The sequence below is a fragment of the Penaeus chinensis genome, chromosome 17 (genome assembly GCF_019202785.1).
Source record: "Penaeus chinensis breed Huanghai No. 1 chromosome 17, ASM1920278v2, whole genome shotgun sequence".
Lineage (NCBI taxonomy): Eukaryota > Metazoa > Arthropoda > Malacostraca > Decapoda > Penaeidae > Penaeus > Penaeus chinensis.
The window spans coordinates 20792306-20809805 of record NC_061835.1 but is presented as its reverse complement, the minus strand read 5'-3'; the positions used below and the strand labels follow the sequence as shown (position 1 = coordinate 20809805).

Below are 17500 nucleotides of genomic sequence, written 5' to 3'. Positions count from 1 at the left end.
TCTTTCCCCCCCTCTCTCTCTCTCTTTCTCTCTCTCCCCCCCTCTCTCTCTCTCCCTCCCTCCCTCCCTTCTTCCTTCCCTCCCTCCCTCCCTCCCTCCTTCCATCCCTCCCTCCTTCCCTCCCTCCCTCCTTCCCCTTCTCTCGCATTATCACTCCCTCTCTATCTACCCTCTCCCTCATTCTCTCTCTCTTTCTCTTTATCTCAATCTCTATTCTTCCACCCTTCCTTCCACCCTTCTCTCACCCCATCCCTTTCCTCCCTACTTCCCTCTCTACTTCCCTCCCCTGCTAATGTTATTAAGTAGGCTGTGGCGGTGGTGGTGACGTAACCATGTTGCTATTTTCTGCTGTGGTTCTTTTATTGTGTGTTTTGCTTTCTCTCCGTTCTACATCGACTTCCATTTTGGTTTGTCCAGATTGCTTAATTATTTATATATTTATTTGTTTATTTTATTTATTTATTATCCATTTGTTATGGATGATTCTGTATTGAGAGTCTTGTTTGTTATTTATTTCTGTTTGATCAAAAATGGTTATATAAGCGCAGGCCCTTGCTGAAAGCCAGAGAGAAGGAAGGAAGAGGTGAAAGAAAGAAAGAGAGAGGGGAAATAATGAAGAAAGGAGAGAAGAGAAAGGGGAATGGGGGAATGTTTTTCCTTTTTTCTTTTCTTTTTCTTTTCTTTTCTTCTCTTTCTGTCTCTCTTCTGTCCTTCATTCTCGATATTACAAGTTCCCCTTTCCCCTCTGCCTTTGGTGTATTCAATTTAGGCGTGATGTAATTAAGCACATTATCGTCGTCATTATTATTGTTTGAAAACGCAATTAGCATCATTTCATATTCATTATTAAAGTTCACAATTACATCAGTAATTTGGACTTTACGTGCATGATTAAAATTTATAATAGTACATCAGTAATTTGAAATTTACATACTTTACATTCATGATTAAAATCCATGATTATCCATAGATAATTCACAATTTCATGGAATTTAGACAACATACATTCATAATTAAAATTCATGATTATACACTGATAATGAAAACAATAACGGATTTTAGATTATATACATTCATGATCAATTGAAGTGTATAATTATACATTCATAATCCACAATGACACGGACTTTATGTAATATACATTCATGATTAAAAATTCATAATTAGGCATTAATATTTAACAATGTTATATGTTTTAAATAATGTTTTTTCTTTTTTTACTCTCTTTTTCCTTAGGCGGCGGAGCCCTGGCCGGCGATGGTGGGATGAGGGATACTCACGGACCCCTAACACTGGTGAGTAAAAGATCTTCCTCATTCATTGATTGATTCATTCATTGATTCATTTACTCATTCATTCACTCACTTGTTCATTCACTCATTCATTCAATCATCCATTCATTCACTCATTCATTGATTCATTTACTTATTCATTAACTCATTCATTCAGTCATTCATTTATTCATTCATTCACTCACTTATTCATTTACTCATTCATTAATTCACTTATTCACTCATTCATTCATTCACTTATTCACTCATTCGTTCATTCACTCATTAATGTATTCATTCATTCACTCACTCATTCATTCATTCATTCATTCATTTACGTATTTATTCACTTATTTGTTCATTCATTTGTCTTATGTCATTGATATTTTGTTTATTCGTTTATTTCAATATCTCTCTTGCATATTTATTAATTATCATTATTATTATTTTTTTTTTCATTTAGGCCCTATTCGCTGATCTATTTCTTTTTGTCTCCCACACGTACTCATTAATTCATTCATTCATTCATTCATTCATTCACTTATTCGTTTATATCTCCCATTCGCACTTAGTTCCTCATCTAATTATTCATTTGTTTTATATTTCTCGCTCGTACTCCATTGTCCGTTCATTCGTGCTTTTATTCTTTGTCTCTCGCTCGTACATTTTTATCCATTTGTTCGTTCCTTTATTTTATTCATTTGTGTTTTGTTGTTTCTGGATAGTTCTTCCTGTCTTGTACGCATTTATATTATTTATTATTATTATTTTTTTCGTTTTCTTGTTTTACTTTTCTTCCTGTCTTGTACACATTTATATTATTATTTTTTGTTTTCCTTTTCTTGTTTTACTTTTGACATTAACACTCACATACTTCGTCATCTGTGTATCATGTCTAGCATATTAACATTTTGTTCTTGCCTGAAAGGTTCTTCCTCTGTTGCTCTTATATGTATTCATCTATTCATTTTATGTATTCATGTATCTGGTATTTGTTGTCTGTTTATGTTTATTGTTGTCGGTGTTGCCAGTGGAGTCGGTGAGTAGGAAATGTTTTTTTTTCCTTATTTATTTTCCTTATTTATTTTCCTTATTTACTTCCTGATTTACTTCCTTATTTATTTTATTTGTGTTATTTTCTGTTGTCACTATGACTTCTGAGTAAAAACTGTCTCACTCAATCGCTCATTTCCTAATTCGTCTAAATTTATTCACCTTTTATTATTCATCTATGTGTATTCACCCTCTTTTGTTTGCAAGTTTTCTTCAAGGAATTTTTTCCATTCCTTCCGTCCACGCTGTTCGTCTTTCTGTTACTTTTATTCGCTTTTATTCTAGTGCCTTGTCCTCTCTTTCATCCACACATTTTCGTAATCTTCACCTTTTCACCTTTTCTTTTTTGTCCTGCTCTAGAGAGATTCTGTTCTCTTCCAATTCCTCCTTTTCATTTCCTTTTCTTGTTTTTTTCCTCTTTTTTTTCAGGTGCATTTTGCCTCGTTTTCTTTTCCATTCGTTCGTTTCGCAGTGATTTTGATATTGTTCTGCTTTTTTTTTTGCTTCTCCCTCATCACTTTTTAAGTATATCTGCCTATTAATTTATTGTTTTGTTTGCACTTTTTATATTGACTCCTTATTTTGCCATTTATTATTATTTCTCTCTTATTATCCTCCTCTGCTTCCTTTTCCCTCTTTTGTCATGTTTTAGCTGTCCATTTTCCTTCATTTTCCTAATCCTTTCCCCACGTGATCAAGCTTTTTAATTCACGTCCCCCTCGCCATCTCCCATTTTCATTCGTTTCCCCTCCTGCATTCAACATTTTTCCATTATTCCTATTTTCATCAGCGGCCTCGTCTTCCTCCTCCTCCTCCTCCTCCTCCCTCTCGCCTCTCTCCATCTATAAATTTATTTCCTCTCCCCTTATTAATTCATCATTGTCTATTATTCTCACTTACTTTGTCGTCCTCGCCCTCCTCCTCTTCGTCCTCTCCCTACCCCTATTCTTCATCATTAATTCACATCGTTCATTATTCCCATTATTCCCCTTTCATCCTTCTCCCCTTTGTCCCCATGCGTTATTCCTCCCGCTCCTCATTCATTTCCTATCGTCCTCCTCCTCCTCCCTCTCCCTCTCCCTCTTCGTCTCTCCCTCCTCCTCCCCTTCCTCCTCCTTCTCCTCTCCCTCCCCCTCCCCTTCCTCCTCCTTCTCCTCTCCCTCCTCCTCCCCTTCCTCCTCCTTCTCCTCTCCCTCCTCCTCCCCTTCCTCCTCCTTCTCCTCTCCCTCCTCCTCTCCCTCCTCCTCCCCTTCCTCCTCCTTCTCCTCTCCCTCCCCCTCCCCTTCCTCCTCCTTCTCCTCTCCCTCCTTCTCCCCCTCCCCTTCCTCCTCTCCCAACCCATTCCTCTTCCTCCTCCTCTCCCCTCCCCATTCTCCTCTTCCTCCAACTCATCCTCATCCTCATCCTATCCCATTCCTCTACCCATTCCTCCTCCTCCTCTCCCGCTACCCCTTTCACCTCCTCTTCCTCTCCCTCCCCTCCTTCCATTCCTCCTCCCTTTCTTCCTCCTCACACTCCTTTCTCCCTCCTCCTCCCCTCCTCCCTCCTCACCCCCCCTTGCCCCCCTCCTCCCCCTCCTCCCTCCTCACCCCCCCTTGCCCCCCTCCTCCCCCTCCTCCCTTTCCTCCCCCTGCGTCGCCCTCGAGGGAGGGAGTCTTGTCTTTCTCCCCCTCCCCTCCCTCCCCTCCCCTTTCCCCCTACTCCCTTCCCTCCCCCTGCGTCGCCCTCGAGGGAGGGATCCCCGGACTTATGAGCCTCTGTTCGCACCTTCATGTCCATGGGTCATGGTGCGTGTGCCAAGGCAAGGCTGGCGTGCAAGGCCTCGTTTGTCTCTGTCGTTTGGCCTGCTCTGGTCTGGTCTGCTGGCTCGCTTGCTCTCTCTCTCTCTCTCTCTCTCTCTCTCTCTCTCTCTCTCTCTCTCTCTCTCTCTCTCTCTCTCTCTCTCTCTCTCTCTCTCTCTCTCTCTCTCTCTCTCTCTCACGCACTCACTCACTCACTCTCTCTCTCTCACTCTCACTCTCACTCTCACTCTCACTCTCCCCTCCCCCCTTCCTCCTTCCTCCTTCCTCCTTATTCCCTTCCTTTCTTCCTTCTTCCTCCATTCCTCTCACCCTCCCTCCCTCTTAATTAACGATCACTTTCGATTATCCATTTCTCACTTTTACCCAGAGGCTACACAATACCTGCACTTTATCTACTCCCTCGCAAACACCAACGATTCACTGACATCACTTTTTTCACCTGAAAAAGACTACCCTGGCTTCCCTCTCGCTTCACTCTCGCTTCACTCTCGCTTCTCTCTCGCTTCTCTCTCGCTTCTCTCTCGCTTCTCTCTCGCTTCTCTCTCGCTTCTCTCTCGCTTCTCTCTCGCTTCTCTCTCGCTTCTCTCTCGCTTTTCTCTCGCTTCACTCTCGCTTTTCTCTCGCTTCTCTCTCTCGCCTCTCTCGCTTCACTCTCGCCTCTCTCTCGCTTCACTCTCGCCTCTCTCTCGCCTCTCTCTCGCTTCACTCTCGTTTCTCTCTCGCTTCTCTCTCGCTTCTCTCTCTCGCCTCTCTCTCGCTTCACTCTCGCCTCTCTCTCGCCTCTCTCTCGCTTCACTCTCGCCTCTCTCTCGCCTCTCTCTCGCCTCTCTCTCGCCTCTCTCTCGCCTCTCTCTCGCTTCACTCTCTCGCCTTTCCTGCGAACCAATTTTTGGAGGATTCCCTTTTTTTTTTGCTTATAATTCCTGCATTTTTTTTTTTTTTTTTTTTTTTTTTTTTTTTTTACAGCTTGACATCTTGAGCCTGTTTTATTCATGGAGGTGCTTGCAGTCGCTTGCAGACTAAATCTTGCTTTTTTTTTGGGAGATTGCTTTCGATCAGCTGTCTTTGTTTATTTGTTGTGTTATTTATCTATGTGTGTGTGTGTGTGTGTGTGTGTGTGTGTGTGTGTGTGTGTGTGTGTGTGTGTGTGTGTGTGTGTGTGTGTGTGTGTGTGTGTGTGTGAGAGAGAGAGAGAGAGCGTATGCGTGCGTGTGCGCGTACATGCGTATGCGTGTGTCTGTGTGTATATGTATGTGTGCGGATTTTCGTGAGGGAAAGGAAGGTACATGTGTGTGAGCGTGAACGTGCCTTCCTCTAATGCCTTTCTTTGCTGTGAACTTTTCAGAATAGTTTTAATGCAGCATTTTGTACCTCGTTGGACAAAAAAACTGCAGGCTGTCTCTGACCTGTTGATTGTTTGACCTTTGGCACACAACCTCGATTATTAATTGCGAAAAGAGCTGTGTTCCTTTCTCTCTTTTTCCTTTTTTTTTCTTTTTTTTTCTTTTTGCATCTTTCCGGCTGCTTATGATTGATGGTGGGAGGGGGGGGGGGGGGGGGAGGGGGTAAACAGACAAGCAAGCAAAAACGCAAACAGGTTGAAATACTGAATAAGAAGATGGGAAATCTGCTTGACGGACAGACAGATGCACAGATAGACACACGGGAGGGAGGGAGGGAGAAAGGAGAAGAGGAGAAGAGGAGAGGACAAAGGGGAGAGAGGAACATGAAAAGAGAAAGAGGGAGAGAAAGGCGGACAGACAGACAGACAGACAGACAGACAGACAGACAGACAGACAGACAGACAGACAGACAGACAGACAGACAGACAGACAGACAGACAAACAGACAGAGCCATTCAGTCAGTCAGTCAGAGGAGAAAAGCGAAAGAAAGAGCGGACAGGGAAGCGGAGAAAGAGACCAACAGGTGTGCGTGTCCCTCTTGCCGGGCGTCGCGGCATCTCCGCCCCCCCCCGCACATGGCTCGGTCCGTCAGCGCCGTTGCCACGAACCGCGTTGATACCAGTTGCATGCATTACGACCCTCTCGTGAGAAAGAGCAGTTCTACCCGGGCTGAGTATGTTGAGTGATTGTTGGAGGGTGGGGTGGAGTGGGTTGGGTTGGGATGGGGGTCCTGTCTCTCTCTCTCTCTCTCTCTCTCTCTCTCTCTCTCTCTCTCTCTCTCTCTCTCTCTCTCTCTCTCTCTCTCTCTCTCTCTCTCTCTTCTCTCTCTCTTTCTCTCTCTCTTTCTCTTTCTCTTTCTCTTTCTCTTTCTCTCTCTCTCTCTCTTTTTCTCTTTCTCTCTCTCTCTCTCTCTCTCTCTCTCTCTCTCTCTCTCTCTCTCTCTCTCTCTCTCTCTCTCTCTCTCTCTCTCTCTCTCTCTCTTTTATTCTTTCTTTCTTTTTTTAAGTCTCCTCTTTCTTTTTCTCGCTTTCTTTCTCTTTCTTTCTTTCTTTCTATCTTCCTCCCGCCCTCTCTCCTTTCCTTCTTCCCCCTCCCTCTCTCTCCCTCTCATTCTCCCCTCCCTCTGCAATACTCACTAACTCCCCCCCTCTCTCTCTCCCTCCCCCCTAAGGCTCTCCATACACAAAGTCAACGCATTCAAACCCCGTTTTCATTTTGCAAACGAAACCTGGATTTTCCCCCACGAAATAGAAATTTAAGACCATGTTATTTACCGTTTCCTTTTTTTCTCTCTCTTTTCCAATTTAACGTCATCATTAAGCGCCGTTTTTATTGTTTTGGATTGGGAATTACATTAAAAGAGGGAGGGGGAGGAAGGGGTGGGGGAGTGGGAGGGAGGTTGAGACAGAGGTACGTCGTTGTGGTACGCTGTGTTTGTTTTTGTTTTTGTTTTGCGTGGTTAGTCAAGGTAACATATCCGTTGCATATTACGAAGCCGGGCAGAACTTCCTGTCCCATCAGCTTTAGGAATCGGCCCATTGTTGATGCTCATTTTTTTTTCTTTTTTTCTTTTTTGCTTTTATATTTTCTTTTTTTTAAGTTTCATTTGCATATTGGGAAGCCTCTCTGCTCTATGAGAAGTCTATTATCTGTCTCCTTAGTGGCGAGATTAGTTTGCTAATGGGTTGCAACGATGCAATGTGGATGTCATCCCGTCGGCACGCTAAAAATGCCTCTTGCAACATGCCACTCTCCCCTCTCCCCCCCCGAGGAAGAAGAAGAGAAGAAGAGGAGGAGGAGGAGGAAGAAGAAGAGAAGAAGAGGAGGAGGAGGAGGAAGAAGAAGAGAAGAAGAGGAGGAGGAGGAGGAGGAGTAGGAGAAGGAAGAGGAGGAGGAGGAGGAGGAGGAAGAAGAAGAGAAGAAGAGGAGGAGGAGGAGGAGGAAGAAGAAGAGAAGAAGAGGAGGAGGAGGAAGAAGAAGAGAAGAAGAGGAGGAGGAGGAAGAAGAAGAGAAGAAGAGGAGGAGGAGGAGGAAGAAGAAGAGAAGAAGAGGAGGAGGAGGAGGAAGAAGAAGAGAAGAAGAGGAGGAGGAGGAGGAGGAGGAGGAGGAGGAGTAGGAGAAGGAAGAGGAGGAGGAGGAGTAGGAGAAGGAAGAGGAGGAGGAGGAGGAGGAGGAGGAGGAGGAGGAGGAGGAGGAGGAGGAAGGAAGGAGGGAAGAAGAAAGGAAAAGAGTTTTTTCCTCTTAAGAATTTGATGTGGCTGTGGATGGAGAAGAAAGAATGGGTATGCCTGGGGTTAGAAGGAAGATGGGTGCGGGTGGGCGGGTGGGCGGGTGGGCGGGTGGGCGGGTGGGCGGGTGGGCGGGTGGGCGGGTGGGCGGGTGGGCGGGTGGGCGGGTGGGCGGGTGGGCGGGTGGGCGGGTGGGCGGGTGGGCGGGTGGGCGGGTGGGCGGGTGGGCGGGTGGGCGGGTGGGCGGGTGGGCGGGTGGGCGGGTGGGCGGGTGGGCGGGTGGGCGGGTGGGCGGGTGGGCGGGTGGGCGGGTGGGCGGGTGGGCGGGTGGGCGGGTGGGCGGGTGGGCGGGTGGGCGGGTGGGCGGGTGGGCGGGTGGGCGGGTGGGCGGGTGGGCGGGTGGGCGGGTGGGCGGGTGGGCGGGTGGGCGGGTGGGCGGGTGGGCGGGTGGGCGGGTGGGCGGGGTGGTACATAGCGTTGATGAATGGTGGTTAGTGGGTTTGGTGGTGCGGGGCCTCTGTTAGGCCCTTAAATCTCTTGAAGAAATTGAAAGAAGGAATTGGATTTGTCTTGGAGGAGGAGGAGGAGGAGGAGGAGGAGGAGGAGTAGGAGAAGGAAGAGGAGGAGGAGGAGGAGGAGGAGGAGGAGGAGGAGGAGGAGTAGGAGAAGGAAGAGGAGGAGGAGGAGGAGTAGGAGAAGGAAGAGGAGGAGGAGGAGGAGTAGGAGAAGGAAGAGGAGGAGGAGGAAGAAGAAGAGAAGAAGAGGAGGAGGAGGAGGAAGAAGAAGAGAAGAAGAGGAGGAGGAGGAAGAAGAAGAGAAGAAGAGGAGGAGGAGGAGGAAGAAGAAGAGAAGAAGAGGAGGAGGAGGAGGAAGAAGAAGAGAAGAAGAGGAGGAGGAGGAGTAGGAGAAGGAAGAGGAGGAGGAGGAGTAGGAGAAGGAAGAGGAGGAGGAGGAGGAGGAGGAGGAGGAAGAAGAAGAGAAGAAGAGGAGGAGGAGGAGTAGGAGAAGGAAGAGGAGGAGGAGGAGGAGTAGGAGAAGGAAGAGGAGGAGGAGGAGGAGGAGGAGGAGTAGGAGAAGGAAGAGGAGGAGGAGGAGTAGGAGAAGGAAGAGGAGGAGGAGGAGGAGGAGGAGTAGGAGAAGGAAGAGGAGGAGGGGGAAGGAGGAAGGAAGGAAGGAAGGAGGAGAGGAGGGAAGGAGGGAAGAAGAAAGGAAAAGAGTTTTTTCCTCTTAAGAATTTGATGTGGCTGTGGATGGAGAAGAAAGAATGGGTATGCCTGGGGTTAGAAGGAAGATGGGCTGCGGGTGGGCGGGTGGGCGGGTGGGCGGGGGGTACAAGCGTTGATGGAATGGTGGGTTAGTGGGTTTGGTGGTGTCGGGCGCCTCCTGTTAGGCCCTTAAATCTCTTGAAGAAATTGAAAGAAGGAATTGGATTTGTCTTGGAGGAGGAGGAGGAGGAGTAGGAGAAGGAAGAGGAGGAGGAGGAGGAGGAAGAGAAGAAGAGGAGGAGGAGGAGGAGGAAGAAGAAGAGAAGAAGAGGAGGAGGAGGAGGAAGAAGAAGAGAAGAAGAGGAGGAGGAGGAGGAGGAGGAAGAAGAAGAGAAGAAGAGGAGGAGGAGGAGGAGGAGGAGGAGTAGGAGAAGGAAGAGGAGGGGGAGGAGGAGGAGGAGGAGGAAGAAGAGAAGAAGAGGAGGAGGAGGAGGAAGAAGAAGAGAAGAAGAGGAGGAGGAGGAAGAAGAGGAGAGGGAGGAGGAGGAGGAGGAGGAGTAGGAGAAGGAAGAGGAGGAGGAGGAGGAGGAGGAGTAGGAGAAGGAAGAGGAGGAGGAGGAGTAGGAGAAGGAAGAGGAGGAGGAGGAGTAGGAGAAGGAAGAGGAGGAGGAGGAGTAGGAGAAGGAAGAGGAGGAGGAGGAGTAGGAGAAGGAAGAGGAGGAGGAGGAGGAAGAAGAGAAGAGGGAGGAGGAGGAGGAGTAGGAGAAGGAAGAGGAGGAGGAGGAGGAGTAGGAGAAGGAAGAGGAGGAGGAGGAAGAAGAAGAGAAGAAGAGGAGGAGGAGGAGGAGTAGGAGAAGGAAGAGGAGGAGGAGGAGTAGGAGAAGGAAGAGGAGGAGGAGGAGGAGGAGTAGGAGAAGGAAGAGGAGGAGGAGGAGGAGGAGGAGGAGGAGTAGGAGAAGGAAGAGGAGGAGGAGGGAGGGAGAGAGAGAGAGAGAGAGAGAGAGAGAGAGAGAGAGAGAGAGAGAGAGAGAGAGAGAGAGGTATGGAGAGAGAGAGAGAGGAATGGAGGGAGGGAGGGAGGGAGAGAGAGAGAGAAAACATGAGAGGGAGAGAAATAGGAATGGAAGTAGAAATGAGAGAGAGGGAGAGAGAGAAATAATATGTAAAATGGGAAAGGGATGGGTAAATACCTGATACGGAGAGCATGGGAAAGAAGAGAGAGAGGGAGAGAGAAACGTGGCGGGTCAGGGAGAAAGAATAAGGTTTGGGGAGAGGGAGGGGAAAGAGGGGGGGTCCGGGAAGAGGTCGTTGAGAGATAGACGAAAAGTAGATAAAAGCCGGCCAGAGAAGGGAGAAAGGAAATGGAGTGGGTAAAGGGAGAAAAGGGCGGGGGGGGGGGGAGGCCTACTAGTGGGACGGATAAGCAGGACTTAGAAGAATCAGAGGCGAAGTTTGCATTCAAATTCCGCGGGCGTTTGGCAACTTGAAGCAGCAGCAATGGCGGAGGAAATTTTACCTCTTTCCCCCTCCCCCCCTTCCCCCTCTCCTTCCCCCCCCCCCTTTCCCCCCCCCCCTTTCCCCCCCCCCTTTCCCTCCCCCCCCCCATCCTCTTTTCCTTCTCTCCCCTCCCTTTCTCCTCTCCCCCCCCCCCTCCTCCCTCCCTTTCTTTCTTCCTACCTCCCCCCCCCTCCCTTTCTCTTCTTCCTAACCTCCCTCCCTCCCTCCCTTTCTCTTCCTCCCTACCTCTCTCCCTCCTTCTCTTCTCTCTTCCCCTCTCCCTTCTCTCCCCTCCCCACCCCTCCGTCTGTTTCTCTCTCTTTCATTCTCTCTCACAGTCATTCTCAGTCTTTCTCTCGTGTCATGGCCGACGATGAAATTGCTATCAAATGTCTTCCAGAATCGCTGATGTTTTATTCAGACTGTCCAATACGTCTGGGAAGTGTTGAAACTGAAAGGAAACTGAAAAGATAAGATAAAGAAGACGCGGCAAGAGTGTCGAAATTAGTTGGGCGACGATAAAATACGAAGAAGAATTCGTCTTTTTTTTTTTTTTTTTTTTTTTTCGTAATCACTCACAGGTGGAATGGTGCAATTTTCGATGTATTACCTCCACTTTCTGTCTCTCTACGAAGGAATTAAACAGCCGCTGTTGAAAGGAAATATACACTCTTGAATAACTGAATAAATGTATGAATAAATGAATCGATTAAGAAATAAGAGTGAGAGGAAAAACAAACAGCAAAAAGGTAATGTTCGCGGGAATGAGGTCGTGACGTGAGAGGGAAGGGAGGGAGAGGGGGGGAGGGAGAGAGGGATTGGTCCTGCTTGTGCGAATTTGCGAGGACGGGGTGGGTGGGAAAGGGGAAGGGGAAGGGGTAGGGAATGGGAAGGGGAAAGTGTAGAGGGAGGGAAGTGGAAGGGGTAGGGAAGGGGAAGGGGAAGGGGTAGGGAAGGGGAAGGGATAGGGGGAGGGAAGGGGTAGGAGTCGGTCGGGCCTGTGCAAATTTACGGGGCGGGGAGGGAGGGAATGGGGGAGGGTGGGAGGGTGTTAAGAGGTTGGATTTGAAGGTCCAGCCATGCCCGAGGCTGGACTGAATAGTCTGTCGTATGTTGAGGCGGTCGGTTGGATGGAAGGCCGTTGGAAGGGAAAGGTGAAAGGAAGGGAGGGAAGGAAGGAAGGGAAGGGGAGACAGAGGACGAGATGGAGGTAGAGGTAGGGGTAGGGTAGGGTAGGGGTAGGGGTAGGGGTAGGGGTGTAGGGGAGATGAACTTGAGGAGGAAAAAGAAAAAAGACAGATGAGAAAAAAAGAGAGGGAAAGATGGGGAAGAAAAGAAGATGGAAGAGGAACGAAACGAAACGCGATGCGGAGAAGAGAAGAGCGTGAGAAGAAAAAGAAAAAAAAAAAAAAAGGAAGAACAAGGAGAAGAAGAAGAAAAAGAAAGAGTAACAAAAGAAGGGAGAGCAGGAAATAAACCAGAGAAAAAAAGAAAAACGAAGAGAGGTTAGGAGATGGCGTGACGCACGAATTCGCGCACGTCGAAGTTCTTTTAAATACTCAAACAGTACGTGTGTGCGTCACTATGTCTCATCCAGCCGCCATTTTAGTTAAGGTTAAAATCTGGAATGCATTGGCGTAAGCGGGGTCGTATTTTTCTTCTAATAGTTTTTTTTTTTTCTTTTCTTTTCTTTTTTGGAGGAAAATGGGTCTCGGCCTTGTATTTTTGTAATCGAGTGTTTGTGGATTCGGTCCCTGTGTCTTTTTCTTTCTTCTCTCCCTTTTTCTTTTTATTGTTTTTCTTTATTCTCTCTTGCTTTCTTTATTCTCTCTTTATCTCCTTCTCTTTTCTCCCTCTCCCTCTCTCTCATCCCCCCCCCCCTCTCTCTCTCTCTCTCTCTCTCTCTCTCTCTCTCTCTCTCTCTCTCTCTCTCTCTCTCTCTCTCTCTCTCTCTCTCTCTCTCTCTCTCTCTCTTTGTCTTTCTCTCTCCCCCCCTCTCCCATCCCCTCAACTCCTCCTCTTCCTCTTCCCTTTCTCTTGCCTCCTTCTCCCCCCACCTTTTCCTTCTTCTCTCTCCATTACTTCCCGCCTCACATTACCATCCATCTATCTCCTCTACTTCGTTCCTCCACTTTTCTTACCACATCTTCCTCTATAGTTTTTCCCTCCACGCCATTTTCACAACACGCTTGTTGTCGAAGGACTTTGGAGAGAGTGAGTGCGAGTGCGAGTGCAATGGGAGCGTCATCTGGTGGATGTGTGTGCGTGTCGGTTTGTCTGTCGCTAGGCGCGCGTGTGTGTGTGTGTGTTTTTTTGTTTTGTTTGTATGTGTGTTTGTTTGTATGTGTTTTTGTTTGTATGTGTGTTTGTTTGTGTGTGTTTTTGTTTGTATGTGTGTTTGTGTTTGAATGCGTTTTTTTTTTCTGGTTGTTGTGTGTGTGGGTGTATGTATGTGTGCATGTGTGTGTTGTTCTGTATGTGTATATGTTTGTCTCAGTGTACGAGCGTGTGCCTCTCAGTCGGTGTGTGTGCGTGTACGTGTGCGTGTTTGTGAACGTGTGTGAGTGTGTGTACGCATGTGTCTGTGTGTGTGTGTGTGTGTGTACGTGCGTGTCTGTGTGTGTGTGTGTGTATGTGTGTGTCTGTGTGTGTGTGTGTGTGTGTGTGTGTGTGTGTGTGTGTGTGTGTGTGAGTGTGTGTACGCGTGTGTCGGTCCGTGTGCGTTGACCTTGACGTCCACTTTCATCCTGTAATGGCCTGTAATTTTTGCCGGCCGCCCCCTGACCCATCCGCTGGTCCGCGCTCCTTCACGCGCCAGCTCCCGAAGGGAAAATTTTCCGTTCGATGGAGCGCTTTTTTTTTCTTTTTAACTTTTTTTTTTTTTTTTCCCTTTTTTGGCTCTCGTTGGTTCTGCTTGCTTTTATTTCGTTTGGCTGATTATCTTTGGTCGGCATTGTTACTCTTGTTGTTTTTGTAGGTATGATATGATATAATATAATATGATATATATATGTATATGTATAATACATATATAATATATATATATTATATATAATATATATATAAATATTATATGTATATGATATATATATATAAAATATATATATATAAAATATATATATATAAAATATATATATATATAAAATATATATAATATATGTTAATATATCATAAGATATTATATATATATATTATATTATATATACTATATATGTATTATATATATTATATATAGAAAGAGATAGACAGACAAACAGACTAACAGACTAACAGACAAACAGACAAACAGACAAACAGACAGACAAACAGACTAACAGACAAACAGACAGACAAACAGACGGACGGACGGACGCAAACAAACAGAAACAGACACAAACAGACACAGTCCAAAAGAGAAGGCGAATAAGAAATAAAGAAAGTGTGAGAAAAAATATACGTGCTTATGCATCTATTCTCTTTCAACCATATTTTCACTCTTGTTTCCTACCCGTGTGCATTTTTCCACGGAGATGATTGAAAAGCATGAAAAATAGGGAAAAGAAAGATAAGAAAGAGGTGAAGAAAAATAAGAGGAGGAGGAGGAGAAGAAACAGAAGGAGGAGAAGAAAATAGAGAAGGAGGAGGAGGAGAAATTGATGAAGGAGATGAAAAAAGAGAAGGAGGAGGAGAAGAAAGATAAGAAAAAGAAGAGAAGGAGGAGGAGAAGAAAGAGAAGGATTTGGAGAAGAAGAAGGAGGAGAAGAAGTAGCATAAGAAGAAAATGAGAAGAATGGCGAAGGAACGTGTAGGCCATTCTTCGCGGACTTAGACACAATGAAATATTAAATCTGCCCGATTTGTTGACCTTCCCCGTAGGAGGAAGAGTAATGGTTCCATGCTCATTTTATTCTTGGCGGCGGAGATTCCCTCTGAATGCCCCTGACGTGTGTATGTACGTGTGTACGCATATATGTGTGTCTGTGTGTGCGCGTGTTTGCATAGTGCACATGCGTTTGAATTTATATTGGAGAGGGAGGGAGGAGGAGAGGGAGAGGGTGAGGGTGAGGGTGAGGGTGATCTGGAGGACAAAAGGGAGGGAGAGAAAGAAAAGTAAGAGAGAGAGAGAAAGAAAAGTAAGAGAGAGAGAGAGAGAGAAAGAGAAAGAGAGAGAGAGAAGAGAAAGAGAGAGAGAGAAAGAGAAAGAGAGAGAGAAAGAGAGAGAGAGAGAGAGAGAGAGAGAGAGAGAGAGAGAGAGAGAGAGAGAGCGAGAGAGAATCGAATACTCCCTTACTTCCCCTCTGCTCCTGATCCTCCTTGACGACCCCGACGTGTCTTCGCGAAACCTTTGACACAGTAATCCGCCAACGAAGCTAAAAAAAAAAAAATTCCCCCTCGTCGGCCCTTAAACGCCCCTCATATCCGCCCTTCCGCGACCTCTCCTCTCCCACGGATCGGTCACGCTGGCGGGGGCGGGATGGGGGGCAGGGGGTCATGCAGGAGGGAAACCTGTGCATGAGAAGGACTCGGATCTCTGGAGTTCGCGTCGTAGGAGGAGATTAGGAGATAAGGAGGACTGCTTGAGACTGAGAGAGAGGGGGAGGGGAGAAGGGGAGGAAGAGGGAGAGAGAGAGAGAGAGAGAGAGAGAGAGAGAGAGAGAGAGAGAGAGAGAGAGAGAGAGAGAGAGAGAGGGGGAGAGGGATGGAAGGTCCTCGGCGGGAGGATAATGCCCTGGAGGAAGGGAGAGTCTTTCAAAGTGCTTGCATTCTTTTGTTCTATTCTTTACTTGGATAGAGATTCAAGTAGTTTGCTTGAATAATCCTTACCTTGGCCTGCATGTCGTACTTATACAAGTGTTCACGAATCCATACACATAAGCTCATTGACTCTTTTTCTAGTTCACTCACTCACTCACTCAATCACTCACTCAAGCACTCACTCACTCACTTACTCACTCACTCACTCATTCACTCAATTACTTAATCATCTTCAGTAAATAGATAAGTAAACAGAGAGGTAAACGGATATAGTAAATAGACATAGATTTATTAACTTAATCAGACAACAATGAATCACCTAATGTATTTCTACTCGGTAAAATAGTTTTCAATGATGTTATTTTCTCAATAATCGTTTAAGTCTTAGGTCTAGACAAATTCTACGGGTAATTCCCCCTTTAATGCGATTTTCCTCTCCGCGGTGCTTTTACGGGCCTCGCGAAATGGCGCATTACGTCTCGCATCTTGGTATATATCGAAAGCCTTTGCCCTTTCCCGGCAACGAGCTTGACCAGAGAAGAATTCCTTTAAAAATTTTTGAATTTAAATTTTTATTTATAAGTTATTTAAAATATTTAAAAATAAATTATATTAAAATATATATATAGAATATATTTAATATATTTTGTAATTAAATTATATTAAATTAATAATATATATTTTTTGATTTTTATTTTATTTGTTTTGTTTATATATACGGGTGCGGTGTTATTTTTTGTTTGTTTGTGTGTGTGTGTGCGTGTTTGATGTATGTAGTATATATGTTAACGGCGCACGCACCCCCAAAAACACATCCAAAATAATGTTCATATTAAATTCCTCTCGACGAAGACCGTCTTTGACCCAGAAAATTTGCCTGCTAATTGGAGTAGGCCAACTTATAAATAATCCCTCTAGCGATAACATCGTTCTTTCCATATACTCAAAAAAGGAACGTTACTTCATTTCTCTTTTTTTCTCGCCTTTCTTTATTCTTTTTTTTTCTTCTTTTTTCGTTCCCCCCCCCCCTCTCTCCTCCTCTCTTCTCTCTCTCCTTCTCTCCTCTCTCTCTCCTCTCTCTCTCTCTCTCTCTCTCTCTCTCTCTCTCTCTCTCCTCTTCTCTTAGTTCGTGTTTTCGGGCAAAATTTTTAGTTTAATAGCTTTGTGCAAAATGGTTGGTTCCGAACAGCCGCTTTGAAAGTGCTGTGATAATTTTGATTCGATTTTGTTTTGTGTAATTATTCCTCTTCCCTTTCATCTTTCATCTATTTCTTCTTCTCCGTCTTCTTTTCCTTTATATTCATCTTTTTCCTCCTGTTCTTCTACCTGTTCCTGTTCTTGTTTCCTTTATTTCTCCTTCCTTTTCTCCTCCTCCCATTTCTTCCCCTCCTCTTCCTCCTCCTCCTCTTTCTTCCTCCTCCTCCTCCTTCCTCCTCCTCCTCCTTCTCCTCCTCCTCCTCCTTCGAGACCGGCGGGTGTTTGGAGTGAGTGATTGGCTACGTGGAAGCGGTAATCGGATAAACGCCGGGAACCGGATAAACGAACAGGAAGCGCGCATAATTTGATAAAGCATGGGAGACACTTATGGGAGGGGAGAAGAGCGGAAAGAGAGAGAGAGAGAGAGAGGAGAGAGAGAGAGGGGGGGGGGTGCGATAGAGGGAGACAAAGAGACAAAGAGAGACAAAAAGAGCGAGATAAAGAGGGATGGGATGGAGGGAGACATAGCGACATAGGGACTAAGAGACAAAGAGCAAAAAAGACAAGGGGAGGGGCGAGAGCGGGGGAAGGGAGAGCGAGAGCGAGAGCGAGAAACGAAGGGAGCGGGGGAGGGAGAGAGAGAAGAGAGAAGGAGAGAGGAGAGAGAGGAGAGAGAGAGGAGAGAAAAGGGGAAAAAAGGGAAAACAGAGAGAAACAGAGAGAAACAGAGAGAAACAAATTGATAATACTGGATAAGCTGAATTAAAAAGGATAGAGGAGAGAGAAAGGAGAGGGAAGGTAGGGAGAGAGTTAAAGGGAAGGATGGAGGAGCGAGGAAAGTGACGGAAAAGAGGGGAGATAAGAGGAGAGGAGGAAAGAAAGTGGGAAGCGGCAAAGACAGGATGAAAGTGACGAAACGGAGAAGGTGAAAAAAAAAAAGGGAAAGGGGCTAAAGATAAAATGAGAATAGAGACGAAGGAGGAAGGCCCAGAAGACTAAAAAGGGCGGGGGGGGGGGGGGGGGGTTTTAGTTCCAAGGTCATCGAGCCTTTAAAAATTAATTGGGTTTTAGTGAAGGACGCTGTTTGGGGGGATGTGGGGGGGGGGGGG

The 17500-nt window shown here is 46.2% G+C and overlaps 1 protein-coding gene across 1 annotated transcript in view; it reads left to right on the top strand.

The window, feature by feature from the left end:
- LOC125034094 (apoptosis-stimulating of p53 protein 1-like) overlaps window positions 1-17500 on the top strand; it is a 528367-nt gene that overhangs the window by 82891 nt on the left and 427976 nt on the right. The window contains exon 4 of the mRNA XM_047625736.1: window positions 1237-1295. Coding sequence (XP_047481692.1) covers window positions 1237-1295 — 59 coding nt within the window. The remainder of the gene's footprint in view (window positions 1-1236; window positions 1296-17500) is intronic.